The sequence below is a fragment of the Pseudochaenichthys georgianus genome, chromosome 21, assembly GCF_902827115.2.
Source record: "Pseudochaenichthys georgianus chromosome 21, fPseGeo1.2, whole genome shotgun sequence".
NCBI lineage: Eukaryota > Metazoa > Chordata > Actinopteri > Perciformes > Channichthyidae > Pseudochaenichthys > Pseudochaenichthys georgianus.
The window spans coordinates 26,797,811-26,816,764 of record NC_047523.1 but is presented as its reverse complement, the minus strand read 5'-3'; the positions used below and the strand labels follow the sequence as shown (position 1 = coordinate 26,816,764).

General features: G+C 42.7%; 1 protein-coding gene across 1 annotated transcript in view; it reads left to right on the top strand.

Annotated features, from left to right (window-relative positions):
- Positions 1-18,954, top strand: part of igsf3 (immunoglobulin superfamily, member 3) — a 62,547-nt gene that overhangs the window by 15,435 nt on the left and 28,158 nt on the right. The window contains exon 2 of the mRNA XM_034110476.1: positions 328-708. Within this exon, the coding sequence (XP_033966367.1) occupies positions 328-708 (381 nt within the window). The remainder of the gene's footprint in view (positions 1-327; positions 709-18,954) is intronic.

Sequence of the window (18,954 nt, the reverse complement as noted above, 5' to 3'; positions counted from 1 at the left end):
GTCCGTGAGGTGAAGGGTTAACGTGTGAGTGCGTGTAATAGCATTGAGTGTGATTGGATGACAGCTGTTTAAGAGCGGCTGTGAATATTTAAAGTGGCTACTTGTGTTCAAAAAATGTGTGCATTCATGTGATTGTGTATCTGTGCACACTTCCACCTCAGTGAGTGCTCTCCAGAATGCTCAGCTGCACCCGTCACGCTGTTTCTGTGTTTCCTGGGAGATGTAAGGTGCATAAAGTCGGCAAATGTTAAATATTTAAACTGCAGTTTTGTAACCATTGTTCTCTCTCTTCTTGTTTCCCTCCTCTCACATCACCTCCATCTGCAGCTGGTGTTGCTGTGGCTCAGAGAGTTGTAACGTTGCAAAGTGGACCGCTGGTACGGACTGAGGGCTCTCACGTGACCATCTTGTGCAACGTGACGGGCTACAAAGAGGGAATGGAGCAGGACTTTGAGTGGTCCATGTATCTGCCTTCAGTAGCAGACAGGGAGATCCGCATCGTAAGCACGGCTCAGCCAAACTATGCCTACGCCGTGTATGCCCAGAGGGTCAACAGTAAAGAGATCACTGTGGAGAGGCTTAGCGGTGACTCAGCTATGCTCCACATCACCAAAGTGCAGGCCAACGACCAGGGTCTGTTTGAGTGTTACACACCTAACACGGATGGGCGGTACCTGGGATCCTACAGCGCACGCACCAACCTCACTGGTGAGTCCCTAAGCACACACACACACACACACACACACACACACACACACACACACACACACACACACACACACACACACACACACACACACACACACACACACACACACACACACACACACACACACACACACACACACACACACACACACACACACACACACACACACACACACACACACACACACACACACACACACACACACACACACACACACACACACACACACACACACACACACACACACACACACACACACACACACACCATGTATACATCACTTCAGGGGACATTACATTGACTTACATGCATTTCCTGGAGACTTATCCTAACTTTAACCATAACCAACACATGCCTAACCCTTACCCTAACCCTAATCCTAAACCTAACCAAGTCTTCACCCTAAAATGAATGATCCCCCTCATGGGGACCTCCATTTTGTCCCCATAAGGGAGGCGAGTCCCCACACGTGACTATGTAAACAGATTTAGGTCCCCACAAGTATAGTAATGCTAGGACACACACACACACACACACACACACACATACACACACACACACACACACACACACACACACACACACACACACACACACACACACACACACACACACACACACACACACACACACACACACACACACACACACACACACACACACACACACACACACACTCTATTCCAAAAATGGGCAAATAAGTGGAGTGTTGGGTCAGCTGAGGCGTAATCCGGTGACGTAGCAGAGCTGACAGCGAGCAGGTGTTGACCTCTAAAAGCACCTACCTGTCACTCAAAGCCACCAAACTCGTCAACACACCAATTGTAAGCCTAAATATCACCCCCCATACATTACTCATGAGCAGGGAAACTAGCTTGTTGACACCCTTTTCTGCCGTTAAGAAAGGAATGTAAACATGGGGGATTGACTTACATTTGGAGCCATTGGAAGAACTGCATTTGTTGTCACTTCCGTGTTGGCTTAATCTTCAGGACTGGAGGTTGCCACTTGGACCTTTCAAAAACAGAGAAAGTGTTTGAACAAAGTGTTAGTGCTAATGGTACTATGACCCACCTTTTATCAGAAAAATAAATTATTTTGGAAGTGGTCTTTACAATATTTTCAAGGAAAAATAGACCTGAAAAGTTTTTGTGGAAAGGTTGACCTGTAAGCTCCTGTTGACCCTTAACACTCCCTGTGAATCTTGCAAGTATCCTGCTGCTTTTGAGTACCCATAAGGTATTTAATGCACATAGTAGACTACCCATTCATTGGTGCTAGGGCTTTCAGTTGCAATACTCCCAGACTCTGGAAGTCCCCCTACACATCAGACAGTCCGACACCATCACTCAATTAAAATCTCACCTCAAAGCTCACCTGTTAAATGTAGCCTACTCAGAGTAGTGCTTACCATTCTCTAAGTTTCGTTTGAATGTTATGTCCCAATCATTTGTGTCTACTTTGAATGTCTCTTCTATACTTGCCCTACTTAAATGTGCTTACATCGTGTGTCTTTGTGAAAGGCGCATTCAAATAAAATGTATTTTTATTATTGTACACAATTTGTCATCGTATTGGAATACTACCCTGCCTTAAGTTTGCTTTGTGTGAGTTAGCTTGTAGGAATATACCATTATACACATAATGTGTCAATGCAATTTATAAAACTGATTTTGACCAAAGGATGTAGTTTCAGTTGACTCATGCCTGATGGTCTGATGTGCTGTGAACTTGAATGTGTTATTGTTGTGTAAGTCCAAGTAAAACTAAGGCATAAGTTGCATAACTATAATATCTGTGACAGTCACAACAAAGAAATCAATAACCATGCAGGACCCATGCCAAAAGAATAGCTGTGATATAAACGAGTGTGATGAGAGGAAGTGTTGCTCTCCAGTTTCACACAAAGTCCCACCTGTCCGGGGGAAACCAAGCTCTCTCCTCCATCTCCATCACTCCCCCACACACACACATACACACTCCTTCCCACACCTACTGCATTCTTTCCTTGCCCAGAGCTGTTTCAATAATGCACCCGCTGTGTTGGTGTGACTGTTTCAAACTGAAGCATTTGTTTCCGTCTACTCCTTCCTCATCGCTGTGGCTCATGTCCATGTTCAGATCTACCCAACAGGCCTGCAGCACTGAACCTCAGCTGTTATACCAAATTCCATTCCCTTCATAACTTCATGCCTTTATCCCTGACACGGCTGACCTCCCTCTCTGGGTCCAACGCTTATTTTTACGAAAAATGTCAAGTTAATTGTGTCCTATAGTGAATTGAAGCCACTTTGGGAGTGTCACTGTGAATTGACAAACCCCAATATTGTTTTGCTTTTTTCTCTACTGTGCGCTCAACAGATCAATAGGCTCAGCTTTTCATTGACTAAGTGTTGTTTTCTAGGATGAGCAGTATGATCTGAATGTGGGGCAGGGCTCAGGCGCAGGCCACTGTCAAACAGCACTGCTGATAGCACTCTGTATTTATAGAAATGCATGTGAGAGGGCTGTGTGCGAGCGGAGGTATTGAGGGACCGTTATATGAGCCTTTCTGTGTCTCTAACCTCTTAACCCAGTTCCAGAGGTCAGGGGCACGCGGCAGGGTCTGTCCCCTCTTTCCTCTGCTCTGCTCTTGAGCCCCTCTGTGATCCCCCAGCAGCTGCACGCCCCCTCGGCCCTCATTGGCAAACAATACCTTGCCCTATCTCCCCTCCCCCTCATATCCCTTTCTCCTCCTCGTTCTAATGTCTTTTATTCTGTCATCTGTTTGCCTCCATATATTAGCCCTGGTCTCTTTCTCTTATTGTCTTCTGCTCTTATTTATATATTTTCTACGAAACTTTGCTGATGCTGCCTTTGAGAATATGTGTTTCAAGGGTGATGTCAAAGGACAACTACAAGCAGGGGAGTATTGTCGGGAAACTATGGGCAGGAAGGAAGGATATGAGATAGAAGGACCGAGTGTGTGCTTCTGAGGATTGGTGCTTGGGTTAATTGTAGGGATAGAAGGCCACACAGTAATCTGTGTCCTGAGTGCTGCATTAAGGCTTACTCAAAGGGATGTGTTTCATCCTTTGTCACCTATCTGTACAAAGAGCAGGGGAGGGTTTTATGGTGGAACTTAAGCTGCTGCCTGAGGAGGCGAACAGTTTCTGCACCTGGAAACTGTTCTCCCTGATACTATGACGCTGTGTTTTCATGTGTTGTATTGTCCGTCAAATTGAATCAGACACTGCTGCTGTGCGTATGGGTGATTGCCTGGAAAGACGATCCCTGCTTTGTATAGACGCTTTGTTAAGAAAATGAGAAGACGGCAAAGTGTGTGTCTTTTTTTACCCTCTGTGATACTAAACTTAGATTAATCAAATGAAAAATGTAGCGCTGCTCAGCACCCAAGTGCCAATACTGCCTAAGGCATTGCACTAATATTACACATGTGGGAAGAATAATTGTCCATCTGGGCACATATACTGGATTATGTCCACTAAATCAGAGAGTGACACAGAGATGCATACACATAATTATTTTCTCATACAGAAACGGTTCAATTTCACATTTGCATTGTTCTTTTCCTCCAATATTTTGAATGGTTGGAAGGCAGAGTGGCTCACTGGCTATTAAGTATGCCTGTTAATGAAATATTGGCCTACATACTTAAAGCATCTATAACTAATATTTTTAGATTGGGAAATTATCTGCGTGTAATGTTAATCTTGTTTTGACAAAAGCCACAGGGAATTATCACCCAATTCTGCATTTACCCTCAGCTCTAAAGAGATTAATCTCATATTTCAGTTCATGGTTTTTTAGCACACAACTGGACAGTTTGGGTTAATATCACCACTCTAATCAACTGTAGAGCAGCTTAACGCAATTTGAACACTTTGAAATCCCACAGCACGCTACCTGCTAGCACCAAACAGCACACATTAGACAATGGATGGTGAACAAAGCGTTTAGCAGCCAAAGAGAAAAAGAATTGCCTCAGGTGTTGGTGGAGTAAACGGAACAATGAATATTGGCCTTTAATTCATCACGCGGCTAACCCTAAAACCCCCTTGTCTCTATAGCCCCACTCTGTCATTACATGTTTGATCTTTAGAGAACAGCCTCAGTTCACACAAATCTAATATATATACAAACATGTTTAAAGATACGATTCCAGGTGTACACTTCTTTACTACTGTAGATTGACAAGAGAAGTAAGCCAAACTAGTGTGTTCATCATGAAGAGGGAATATGTCTCTGAAATGCCTCAGTGTGGCAATTTGCCTATCTGACATGTTTTTGAATGACAGTTCTGAGGCAGCTAGGAATGAGCTACACTAAACTCTGGCTCCAGGAAACAGTCGGAACAATTCCACACTACTCTGATAATAGCGATACAAAAAGTACGCCTTTAACCTTTTACCAGTTGCAGTGGCACCACAGTATGTCCACTAAGTCCCACTTGGTGAAAGAACATGGTTGGATTGAAACAGTTTTAATTTTCTGAAATCCATTATTTTTCTTACGCTTAAATTGTGTATCTTTTGACTGGAGCAATTGCTGTTGTTTGTGCACCGTTGAGTGTTGTTAAGTGTTGCACTATGTATTTAACTTGGGTGCTGTGAAGCTGTTTGAAGCCAACGGTCACTTGTAGTTCCTCTGTGCACACCTCCATACTCAGATCTTTGAGATTGACTAGCTCAGTCTGTTGCATTTAAGTGTGCGTGTTCCTCCTACACATCAGATTGCAGAAGAAAAGGACAACAGCCTGACATGACCATCGTGGTTGTCCTTATCCTACGCACCAGCCTGTGTGTGAGTGAGTCCAACAGCTAGCAGAACAACAAGCCCTCGTTGAGACAAGTATCACAGTGCTCTTACTTATGAAGCGCCCATATACCCTCACTGTCCTAGAAACCACCATAGGAGTCACCAGGCTGGCAGCGTTACAGTTTCCTAGCCTCCGCACTTGGCAGTACTCATCTATTCCCAGTGCTGTAGTAAATACAGTATTAGAGCTGGAGAACCAAAGCCATGGTGAATTTTCAAACTGAAGCATTCTTGCATCTTTCTATTATTCACTGCCTCCGTTCATCTTCAGATGTGTGACACTAGAAAAAAATTAAGTTTGGCAGTGAGTGGTTTTGAAGAAAAGAAAGTGAGATGGATGGCACGAATAGGCTGAGATGAGGAAATTGAAAAAGAGAGGAATGGGGACAGAAGTGGCCGTATTGGAAATCGGTAGTGGGGCGATGCTGAATAGAATGTGTGACCAATACATGATGAGCTCTTCCTCTCAACTCCAATGTGATTGGATACACCTCCCCGAGGCATTACCCACAATACAACTGGTGCTATAGGGGTGTGTTTTAAATAGTCTCTGCCTGATGTGACTCCTAAGGTTAATGCAGTTACAAACTGCCATACAAGTTCTAAATGCAATTAGCCAGGACAAATTGAAGAGACAGAGAAATAAACAGTAGCTGTAGGAAGAGGCTAGAGATGAGACCTATGAATTTCAACTAAGGAAGAGGGGAACTGTTTCGGTGAATCATTTCCAGAACAAACCGTTGCAAAATACCACATTTCTCCAGTCACACTGCATTTTCATTATGTTTATGGCCTACAGTTTATTTTATCCCAAGGAATCCTTTCACCATTAACTGTGGCCCTACTGCATGCTGAACATCTTTGAAGCAATGCCTACCCCAAGGTCAAAATGTATTTGATTTTTTCTGTACGAGTGTTTGTGAAGGGGTAAAAGAACAGGCGTGTGGATTTTTCTTAGCCTAGCTGAGCCTGTGCACTGCTGAACATACATACAGAGTAAGAGTGGCTGAATCATGCTGCTGCTGAGCTCAGCATTGTGAGTGTGTGTGTGTGTGTGTGTGTGTGTGTGTGTGTGTCTGATTTGTGCCCCTCCCCTGCCTTTCTTCTCACAAGGGACCCTCCGCTGCCAAGTTGCACTCCTGTACTTCACTTAATGAGATGTGGGGATGTCATCTTGCATTCCATCTTGTACAATGGGTGACATCGGGACCCCGCTCCCATTATCCCTCTTCTCTGTTCCCTCTCATCATCTGAATTCTGCTCGCGCCATCAATCCAAAGCTCCTGAGTCGATTCGGTCTGGTCCCCCTCCTCGGCCCCCCAGCTGGCGTTGGTCATTCAGGTATATGGGTTTGTCAATACAGCTGCTCTTTGAGATTCATCAAAGGAGAAAGGCATGAGGGTGATTGAAGCACACGTTTGTAGCATAGCATTGTGGACGCAACCGGTGACTGAATAAAGACAGTTGAGGGAGGATGTGGTAAAGGGATAGAATACTTTTATTTTTTAGAGCAAGCAAACATATGGCTGAAGCCTCGTGTTGACAAGGAAAGATCAAATCAGATGTACTAAACTTGGAATATAAAGGTGAGAGTGTAGATGAATAGACAAGAGAGGCTGTTTCTCTGTCTTTCGGTATTGATTGCGAGCAGAGGCCTGTGTGTGACTGGAGCATTTTATCTCCCTCGTTTCTCCTTGCAGTGACACTTCCAGCTTTCTCTGCTCCCCCCCTCCCCCCCCTCTGGCCTTACCATCACCTCTCTGTTTCATTTACTATTGCATGCCCTCTTCTGCCTGTTGTGTATGTGTGCACATACTGGCTCTAAGCTGCAGACCAGACGGGACTCCAAATGGAAGGAGATGTTATCCCTATGTCTGGCTTGCCATTTCCTTGCACATCTCATCTACTTTTAGCAGACAGGGCTCTCTGCTAAATACCATTACTACCACTCGGACCCACCATACATCCACAGTCAGTAACAGCAACAGAGTCGCAGTCACAGAGTGTAGCGAGCTGTCAGTCAGGACAGATGTCACACCCATAATTGAGTGCGCTGTAGTGCTCCCATCGGAAGAAATCCTTTCTACTGAACATCACTGAAGAGGACTTTAAAAACCCAGCGGATCACTGTGGTACACAATACTACTGGTGAACAAGTTGCACTCTGAATAAAACAGCATTGTTGAACAGGGCCTACCAAGCACCTGCATGTGTGGGTGGAGAAAGATAAACGTTTTTAAGTTCTCTTCTCATTATAGGGCCTAACAAAGACTGTACTCAAAGTTGGGGCAGTGAATACAAAAGTAAATTGTAATTCAATAAAAAGGGATGTATTTAGATGGGTCTGTTACATTTAATCACAAACACAAAAACACAGAGGAAAACACTACATGCAATCCTCAATTACACTTAATATAAATGACATGACCCAACGTAGGTCCCGAGCTAGGTCTTAGAGACTAGGAACACAGTGACTCCTGAATGAGCTGCAGTGTTTACGCCAATTTCCTCTTCCTCAAAATATAGCTGCTATGGAATATGGCAGCCTAATTACAAAGCAGTTGCTATTAAAGATTACTCTAAATGCTCTCTTAGCCTACAGACTCATGTTCAAGCCTATACACTTTCCTTCAAATGTAGGCGGTTACCCTTTTTAAAAATAGAATTATGTCAACGAGGCTCCACATTTAGGTCATTGCGCTACACGCTACTGAGCTAATCTTATGAGAAAATATTTAATGTGCTAACAAATACATGTGTGTTGGTGTGTGTTTAGTGTATATATGTTTATAAATGTTTATATAATGGGCTAAAGATGCGCCAGTGTTCCTAGTTGATTTGATTAGCTTAGCTAAGCGCTAACCCTCAGGGGTCTGCTGCCTCTTCTCTGTGAGATTAACAGAACACAGCCACAGTTTGAATATGAATTCAGCATGAATATGAATGGGAATTAATGTGCTAACGAGTGTTTGTGTTCATGCCGTTAAAATGTGTGCTAGTAAAGAGTGGAGCTTGCAGTACTAATGTGGTTGTGACTGGGGTCCAGGACGTTCATCCTGCCTCATTGTTAGATGTTAGCGGCTGCTTTGAATGAGCAATAAGAGGACAAGAGGTTGTTCCTGGTGCAAGCTATAACCTACATCTGATGAGCCCGTTTGACACGGACATTACATAAGATGTACAAGAACATGCACAGATGTTGGCATTCATGCATTCACTCACGGCAGGTTATGTTAAAGATACTTGTAGGCAAATCATTGTTTTCTTGGCATAAACATAGCTGTTTGAGCAACTCAACTGCCTATATAATCACAAACACATAAGCTGCACTCCATTCTGCCATGCCAGCATGCTACTACATGTTGTATAGAGGAAAGGGTGGGGAAATTATATTAACAAAGAGCAGGCAGCATACAGAAGGCTCCATCTTCTTTATGAGGCAGGGACATTTTAAAAACCTTTTTGATTTGGATTCAACCGCAACAAGCCATTATTAGATAAGTGCCTATACATTTGTATTGTTAACCTGCAGCACGAGTCTTGTGTGACAAATGGAAATTAAGTGGAAACCGAGACTATTCATGTTACACCAACATAAAGCATCTGTTTAAAGCAACAATGTTTCTCCCTCATACAAAATCAAGTGTGGGGGTACCACAATCTCCTCGCCCTTATGTTTGTCATGGGCTTGTCAGTTTGGACTGCTGATACCAGTTTGAAGCTTAGCATTGCACCCACCTCATTAGCATGCTAATCACAGCCTCGTTATTTGCAATAGGAAACACAGGTTTAGTTAAAATGCCTGATATAATAGATTTGTACAGGGGGCGCAGAGCCAGCTGCAGGCTGTTTTCCGAGTGCTGGCGTTGAAGCGAAAAGTAAAAGTCGAGAAGCCCGGGAGGCTAAATTCATGTTGTTGATGCAGCGACAAAGCAAGCAAGCTGATGATCCTCGAGCTATGTCTCAGGGACACACTGCTATCTTAAATCTCAAGTACACAATCCAATGGTACACACGCACGCACGCACGCACGCACACACGCACACACACACACACACACACACACACACACACACAAACAGCAACTCACAGATATCTAAAAGCTTTAGCAAGGACTTTTGACTTTGTGTAAAGACATACATGTGCACATGCAACACACAGAGGCATGAAGAGTCCCTCCCTCTCAGTTGGCTGCAGGGTAGACGGCAGACATATGTTGCCACCTGTGCCCCGGTGCCAGGGAGGCGATGCTCGGGATGTGGGATAATGGGTGTGTGTGTGCCTGCCTGCGTGCAAAGGGTGGGGTTGGCATATGCCTGATTCTCCTCATTGCTGGCAGCTTAGACAGACAGTTGCTCCCTCATCTGCTGCCCTGCTGGATGGGTGCTTGGTGATTGAGTGCTGCCCACCTCCCTCACTCTATTTGTATTTGTCTCTCTTTCCCTCAAAGGCACCCTTTCTCATATACACACACACACCTGCTGATATTATGCACCTCTGGCCAGCTTCCACACTCTGCTCCACTCAACCTCAGCCTTGCAATGTTTTCGCTCTTGTCATTGTGAGTTTTTGAAAAACACAAAAGACTTTAGATATATGACTGTGTTCCTTTTTAGGGTAGCGGCCATTTGGAACTGGCCTGAAGACAAGTCTTTGTACACTGATTAAAAAACAATGATATGTTTTGTAAGGTTTACAAAAAACACACACACACACACACACACACACACACACACACACACACACACACACACACACACACACACACACACATCCACGCACAGAGAAATGGTCAGATGGTTTGGGTTATAACTGGTTCTATCCTCAGGGAAGTCTTTAATTGGTCACAGTGCTTTACCATCTGGGGCTGGGGCGACTGATGGAGGGATGAAGGGAGACGGTGGGAGCTCCTGTTATGGAGAGAATACAAGGGGGGAGGGACAGTAAGTGCACCACAGGGATGCAGTTCATTAGTTTTCATACTTGCACCTCTAGTAATATTAGAAATATAATATACTTGATAAATGCTGTTGTTAGCATACAAGGGGGAAGGTGTGTTTTGTTTGTAAATGCGAATAATTTCACATGGTGCATTGTTGTGCCTGTGTGCATTCATGTGTGCCTGTAGGGTATAGGTAGACGGGTAATTGTGTGCCAACATGTATGTGCTGATGTTTGCAAAACCCTGCACATGTGCTAACAACCTCCAAGCCAGCACTGTTGGAGACACACACACACACACACACACACACACACACACACACACACACACACACACACACACACACACACACACACACACACACACACACACACACACACACACACACACACACACACACACACACACACACACAGGGGTGGCTTCAGTATGTCTTTCCCGAGTGTTTGCTGTAATTCATTTTTATTTGGATGCACAAGCAGACGGAAGCGCGTGACAGATGAAACGATGAAGAAAGTGAGTCTGAAGCTGGCGAAGATGAGAAGAGAAGTGTAGAAAAAGGAGAGGAAGGGAGGGAGGGAATAGAAGGAACATTTCATGTATTTACGCATGATGAGTACATCTTTGATGCTCTAAAGGATTTCAGTCAACGATAGCTTTGCACACCGCTCTTCTCAAATGCTCTTAGGAAGATTTGTCTTTCATACTCCCACCTCTCGTCAGACTACCCCTCCTCTTACGCCTTGCCTTATAATCTTCTGCTTACTCTCCATCTTCCCAACACACTCACTCAGGCTCATTTCCTGGCTGGGCCTCAGTGAGAGGTTGTGTCATATTGTGTGTACCAGCGTGTGCCCGCTTGTGTTTGCGAGCGTCTTAGTTAGTGTTCAATCCTCCTCTTCTGCCTTTGTGTAAACGGCGTCTCGTATTTGAAAGCTTCTTCTTCTCACCACGGATCCCTTCTCTTATCGCACAATTCAGCCTTTTAACTCCACATCACCATTATCCTGCTACAATAACAAAGCCCACTTCTTCACTCGCTGCCCATCTTCCTTTTCTTTTCTTCTCCCACTTTCTCCTTTTGTTATACCTATCGCACTTTGCTTCTGCTGTTCTGTGAGAAAACCTGGACACATGCATAGAAGTCCTATAAAACAAACCGGGGAGATCCAACGGCTCATGAAAGTGCTTTAGATGTATTCTTATATATTTCTTTTCATTTTCTTTTCATATATTATACTGCTTATGCTTTTTGTTATTAGAAGAGGGGGTTTTATAAATTCATGCATTTTGCAGCTCAGCACAAATTAGTAAAAACACAACTTGTGCCAACGAGTTTTGTAATAAACTGCTGTACATTTGTCTCCAAAAGGAATGTTAATAAGCAGCACACCCCTTAGGACTGCATGTTTGATTCAGTGACCCAGGGCAGCGGAGTCACAGATCTGGAGTGAGGAGAGGGGAGTACCTCTGTCACTCATGCTGTGTGTGTGTCAGAGAGCAGCTGTCCCCTGGGCTCTGTCTGGGTGAGTTTGGGTGCCTGGGTGACTCTGTAAAACGGAGACGGTGAGAGAGAGATTTTTGATGTGCCTCTCCTATCTTTAGGTATAAGGAGCTGTGATAGCCACAGGGGGCTTAGCTCTGTTTCGCTCTCTTACTCACACACGGAGCAGATGTTGCTCCCTTTACTAGTTTTATGGCCACCTCGGATACAACCAACTTGCAATAGGGTCATTGTCTGACTGACATGTAGACTACAGGCGGGTTGGAGTGTGATCAGAACTCAATACAACATGGTAGCCTTTGATCTAGCACAATCCTGATGGAGACAAGCTGGAGGAGGAAGGAGGCCAAGGGAAACGGCACAAGTGATAATTGGGTGCAGACAAGCAACTTGTCAAATGCAAAAGAAACTGACCAGAGATCTGGGAGAGAGTGGGGGGGTCGGTAGAGGGAAGGTTTTGATGAAGGGAGCTCGAGTAAGAAGAAGATTTTGAGTAGAAAAATGGGATAGAGCCTGAAGACGAATGTAAGGAGAAATAATGCTTCTGAGACCCCATTATTAAATGAAGAGGCCCTTTCCTTTCAGTCATTGTGACCTCTGTGTTACAGCACAGGACACACACTCACACCCCCTCACACTGACGTTCCATTAGCAGGGGACCTCACAGCTCCTAACGGAAAATCTCATAACAGAATCTGTAAGATTTCTCATATCATCTAACCCCTTCTTAATACCCCAACCCACCATTCCCGTTGTATCTCTCCTCAGTTAAAACAGATTGGATGCGGTGTGTTATGATAGGACTGTGTGGAAGCCTCTTTGATCAGTAGTGATCGAGTGAGACATTCATCTTATAGTGCCTCATTTACAAATAAATAATAGACAAATGTGTTTGCGTTCGTACCAGTTTGGTAAATAAAATATCAAAAGTAAAGCGGTTCAAGCTATGTGGTAATATGATAGATAATAAACCACAATCTCTGATCCAAATAATAAGCAATTGTTATCACATTCATAATGTATAAGGAAACCGTTTATTCTGCACGACTCGACTCGGAAAGGAAGACGTTGCATCTACTCTAGCTTTTTGGCCCCCTCATATAAGCCTATGTTTACAGATTAGAGCAAATGGAGAAAATGTTTTCCCTATTTGCGTGGTGATTTTCTCTACAATGATCCTCTGATCGGGATTAGGCTTTGGCATGACTCTCATATATGTTATAAATCACAAGAGCTTCAGCCCTGTACACACAAGATCTTGACCTTTGGCTTGTTGATGAAAGTATGTACTTTCTGCAGAAACGGTAAATGTGATGTAGTGAAAAGTATTGGATTCTGTTGCTTTTGTTACACAGATAATGTGATGTTGTGTATTCTGCCAAAACAAAAAACATCTGTCTCTGAACAAGAACGTAGCCACGTCAAAGTCAATTATCTGACAGCTATGCAGACTGAGTCCAAGTGAGTCCACAGTGCCATCCAAATACAGACTAATTAATGTTTGGTTTCGTATCTCGTTCCGTTTGTTCATTAAATGGTTGTGTTCCAAGGCATTATCAACATTTCGCCAATTAGCAAAATGTTTACGAATGCAACACAATTAAAAAAAGTAAAGGAATAGCATTTGATTGATTCCATTCCATTGAACGGAATTGTATTAAAATGACCAATTCATTATTATCAGTTTGCTTACCACCCCTTGTCCAATCATAGCTTAGCAACCATCACCAGGCAGTGCTAGCCTTTCAACCTGAAGAATCCCTTCACATGCTGCAGCAGTGCGCATGGAGCTTTATTGAAAGCATTGCTCAACATTTACAGAGTTCAAAGGAACTTTATTGTTTGTATTTGATTATTTTGAAAAAAGAAAAATAATTTCAGCAGTTTTCAGGATAGATATGAGAAATATGCTTTAGTCTTCCTAAAAAAAAACATTGTTTGAGTAGTTGTTAAAAATCTGCATTCTAACTGTAAAATACAAAAAGACTTGACATGGTACCAACCATTTTAAAACTATAGTAGTAGATAGTTTAGTACTTTTTCTATTGCTCAGTAAATGCTGTTGCCCTCACAGTACCTGGTTAATAATATACAACAGTGGCCAGAGCTTATTTCAGAAGGGAACACAGCAGTACTGTACAATGTGTATTTAACAAAACAGCTTCACACACAAAGTCACAGGAGAACGACATTTTAACACACATCATTATGACATCAAATCTTAATCAACACGTCGTCTCCCTGGGTCCGTACAATGCACAACAGCCTTTATGCCTGTATTACATAAATATGCAAAAACAATGAAGGAGACAGATGAAAGGAGTGGTGTTCTGTATTTGAGATTCGATAAGGTGTCGGGCTCATCTGATCGTGTGTGTTCTATTATGGATGTACTCCCTGCTGTGGACCCAGATCCAACGGCGCAGACTTCTGCTCCAGTCTTTCCGTCTCATTCTCTGTTAAAGAGGGCTCCCACGTGTCTCCTCTCTGGCTCCGAGGCACGATCTTTACTCTGCCCTTTTTTTCAAGTTAAACTCCGTATCCTGTCCTTATTATCAGTTCAGGCACTTGGGGTTGGCTCTTTTTTAGACCTCTGTTCATCAGATCTGGATTTGGTGTTTGCTTGTGGTGTTTTGTTTGAAGGCCTTCTTGATTTATTTGTGTATTGTGTATAAATGTAGGGTGTTGAAGTAAAAGGAACAGCTTCAGTCCAGAATCTATATACACACTAAAAACAAAAACATACTAATGTTTTTGAAGAAGTTTTAGTTTATCCTGCACAGAAATTGTGTTACATTGCACGGTTGACGAGCATTGTTTTGCATCTTTGCTCTTTTCTTCCCTTTCCCTCTTTGTGTTCATCCTCATATGTGTCTGCTTCCTCGTACTTTGCCTTCCCCTCTCAACATTACCCAGTTGAACCACTTCCTCCCTCATTCTGACTCAACAGCTCTGACAGAGAGGAACACAGGCGTGGAGGTTGTGAATGGGCAGAGTAGAGTAATGGACAATAAGGATGAGAAAGACAGATGTAGACACAGTTCCTGTGTGTGTGTGTATATCTATCTATATATATATATATATATATATCCCTTTTTTATCACTTACTGACCCAACACGCCTGCATGTGTTCCAGGCAGTCAGTGACGTCTGCTAAGCGATGATGCTGGACTTACACGAAGAGGAGCTAAAGATCGCCCACTCGCTCTGTTTCCCTCTCAGCAGTACTCTCACTTTCACAGAGTAATTAACAATAATTACCCTACTGGCTTTGCCAAATAGGCATTTGCTTTGCAGCGCAACACACAAACACAGAGAAGTGGTAACTATGTCAGCTGCTTGAACATCTGCTGTGCTAGTCAGTAGCATTGAGAATGTCATACCCTTTAGGACCAAAAGGGTGTATACTTTTGTATTAATTTGCATATAGGATGTTTTCCTTGCGTTGGTTTTGTCCCCAGTCCCAATGATATTTATGATAATAATATGCCTTGAGAACCCTGTGTGGTTTTTCCAGAGATAAGTTGACGCCTCTGCACCCGGCAGTACAGCTGCTATGGGCGAGTCTGTTTGAATGCAGGCCTAAGGTTTCTGGATTTGGTGTGGAAGAGCATGATTTGCCTCCACGGAGCACTAACCTCAACCCTATGAAGGATTTTTAGTATGCAACACCAACTGCACCACTCTAAGCCAGGCCTTATGCCCCAACACTGGTGCCCAACCTCACTAATGCTTTTGTGGCTGAATCTGAGCAAATCCCTGCAGCCTGTTTCAAATATCTTATAGAGCGCCTTCCTATCAGAGCTGAGAATATTATTTGCAGTATTTGCCAGAAGGCATAAACAATTCTAAATATGTGTCAGAGAAAAGCTCCATCATGGATATTGCCATTGTTAAACACCTTTGATATCTTCTCCCTCATTCTGATTGGCAAGCAGCCAGTGGCAAAAGTTTGACATTTCCAATTGAGGCTAAGTTACTTTACTAACATACTGAAAACAGAACAGAGTCATTCACATGCTGCCTTTACACTTGCATTCAAGACCTGGGCTTATACAGTAGGAGGAACCTAAATTCACAAGCACAATGAAATTAAATCTGTGTGGGCGCATGTGTTGTTTGTGTTATTGCTTATTTGAGCCAGAGCATTTGCACTAACATCCGGGGCAAGTTATCATCCTCATCTTCTCCCACAATGTGTTTCATCTTTAAAAAAATCATGTTCCCACAAACACTCACATGTGTAACGTTGTAGTCACACAAACAAGCGCTGCTGTTTGATTTCCTGTTGTTCCTTTCTTTTGGAAGGGATCGTTTCTGCTTCTGCTTCTTGAACAGCCACAGCACAAGCTTCAGAGAGATGCTAAAGGTTTTGTTGCATGCAAAATGATCATCTTTTGCTCATGTCTTCTTTGCGAAATATCTTTTCCCCGTTTTTGTGTGTCCTCGTGTCCCCCACACTTCTATCCCGGTGTAACTGGACTTAAAAGGCCAGCTTGAGGGATGACAACCGTCGCTCATTTCAGAGGGCTGAGAGAGGGGAAGATCGGGAATGGAGAGAGATGAAAGCGAAAATTGCAGATGAGGTAGAGCAGGAAGGGAGTAGTTTTAAAGATTTATAAAGGATTGGCAGATTCTGTGTCAGTCAAAAAAAGTGAATAACACATCCACACACAAGTTTCTCCATTTCAAAATGCAAAAGGTTAACTGATTCATCAGTGAGAAATGTCTTAATCGCTGGTGCTTCTGATATTGGAGTCTCTACGAATGCGATACAAGTGAGGAAAATTACTTCTTAACTCCTGAAAGCCCTTGAATCAAATTCATTTATTTATTTAATGGTAAAAGAAATTGGCAGATGTATTGAAGACATGCATAATTTTGCACTGAGGAGGAATTCACATTTACAGACTTTCTCTGGCACTTCTGCCGAGTAAGGAAAGATAAAAGGTAAGGAAAGTAAAAAAAAATCTGCTATTTACTCTCAGAAGATTATTTTAATAGCTTGGTTACCCAATCGTAGGCTTAGGTTACACTATGATAACACTTAGATGAGCTAGAAAGATGTTGCAGCTGCACAGCTCTTGGCATAGCAGGGTAGCTACATTTTCTTTCAACACATAATTGACCTAAGTTGAGTGTGTGCATTTGTGTTAATCACATTATAGGGTGCACAATCTGTTACCAATGTGGTGACTGACCCTCGATGAAGGCACACAAAGCTGGTCCTACCAATGTTTTATTTACTCATTACATCTAAATGAGTGTAATTTAGATCTAATGTTAACTTGTATCTTAATTAGATACAAGTTTAAGAATAAGACATGGAATACTAAACCATCTTTGTTATTGGCAACAAATCACCTAAAAGAATACATCTTAAAGAACAGGCCATGGATACGTTGTTTTTTTAATAAAGCCTACACACTTTCCAAATACATTTGGGCCCTGTAGTGTCTTGTGCATGTTACTAAAACAGGAGAAAATATGTTTGTTTTGTACTATTTGTTAGCATGGAATGATAGACTTATGGTGTAAAGTGAGTATTAACAGCAGCAGGATGGTATATGTGACATTGACTTACAATAAGCTACAGTGCCTATGTACATTATAATGAAGAGCCAATGACATAGTAGGATGAATTGATCCTACTATGTCATTGGTAGGATCAATTCATTTTTTGTTTATATGAAAACATTTCTACAATAATATATAGAATGTTCCCTAGATTTGTCTTTTAGGACTATTTGTAATTGTTGGAATTAGGCACACAGCAATTACGGTTAAGCAAGGTAGGCCTATAGGTCAATACGATGTCCTCACAAGACACAAAATGAGGGTGTGTTTGTGTGTGCCAACCAATGCCATCTCATCCTGTTCTTAATCCTTCCAAGATTGAGGTCAGAGTGGCTATTGGAGGATCTCGGTGTGTTGACAACCCCCGCCTGACCCTGGGAAATGATGAGGTTGGCTAGCCTGTCGCTATCTCATCGGTTGTGTCTTTCAGGCGGGGGAGTTTCTTTTTGGGGGGGGTGCGGTTGTAATATTTCATCCCAGTTGTTATCAGAGGCCCTCGGCATCTTGTGGGAGGGTTGCTATGGCAATGGCAGGTTGTAGCGTAGGTGTGTTGTTGTGGAAACAGTATGTCTACTTGAAGCTGCCGTTCACTCAGTGTTGACACAAGAGTCAGAGTAAGAGGACTTGGCAACACCAGGTCATTGAAGAGGACGCTTGCGTAATGAAATGTATTTACATTATGTCTATTTCAGCTAGAACACTGAATGGTAACAAAGGTCTTGGCAAACCAGTTTGAATCTTTTCACAATATTAATGTTATTTGGTTGTTTGCAAAATCATATTTCAATAAGATAAAACGTTTTAATAGCCTTGATTCTACTGACACACAACATAATACAAAAATAACGTCTTCTTTCTTTAAAATCCCAATCTTGTTTATTTTAATTGCTCAGAAACATTTATTTAGACATCTGTAGAACAATAACTTGAAATTGTATCTTCACAATATGATTCCACTGAAAGGCAGTAAATGATAATATTGAGGGATTATCACCCAGCAGTAGCAACCATTAGTAGGAGATGATTGCTCAGCGTAGACCTGCAATAACATAGAAAAGTGCCCTCAGTAGAGTGCAGATATCTGCATACAGGTGTGTCTCCCATCCCAAACAAAGAACAGATGAATTTTACTCAATTCTTCCCCGGCGTCCTTTCAGTCGCTTAAGAGGAGTCTGGAGTCAGCAGTCAATGACAGTATAAAGAGAACCAAAAAAATGCAATTACTGCAAACATAAGAGGTCCTAGAGATAAGGTCATATACTGTATGAGCACAAATACACATAAGCCTGAAGGGTCCAGTAGTACCTGAGGTGATCTGCGGACAGAGAGATACACACACTATCACACACAACACATGCTCTCCCACAGGCTTTTGCCATGCAGAGATATTAAGCATATTTATAC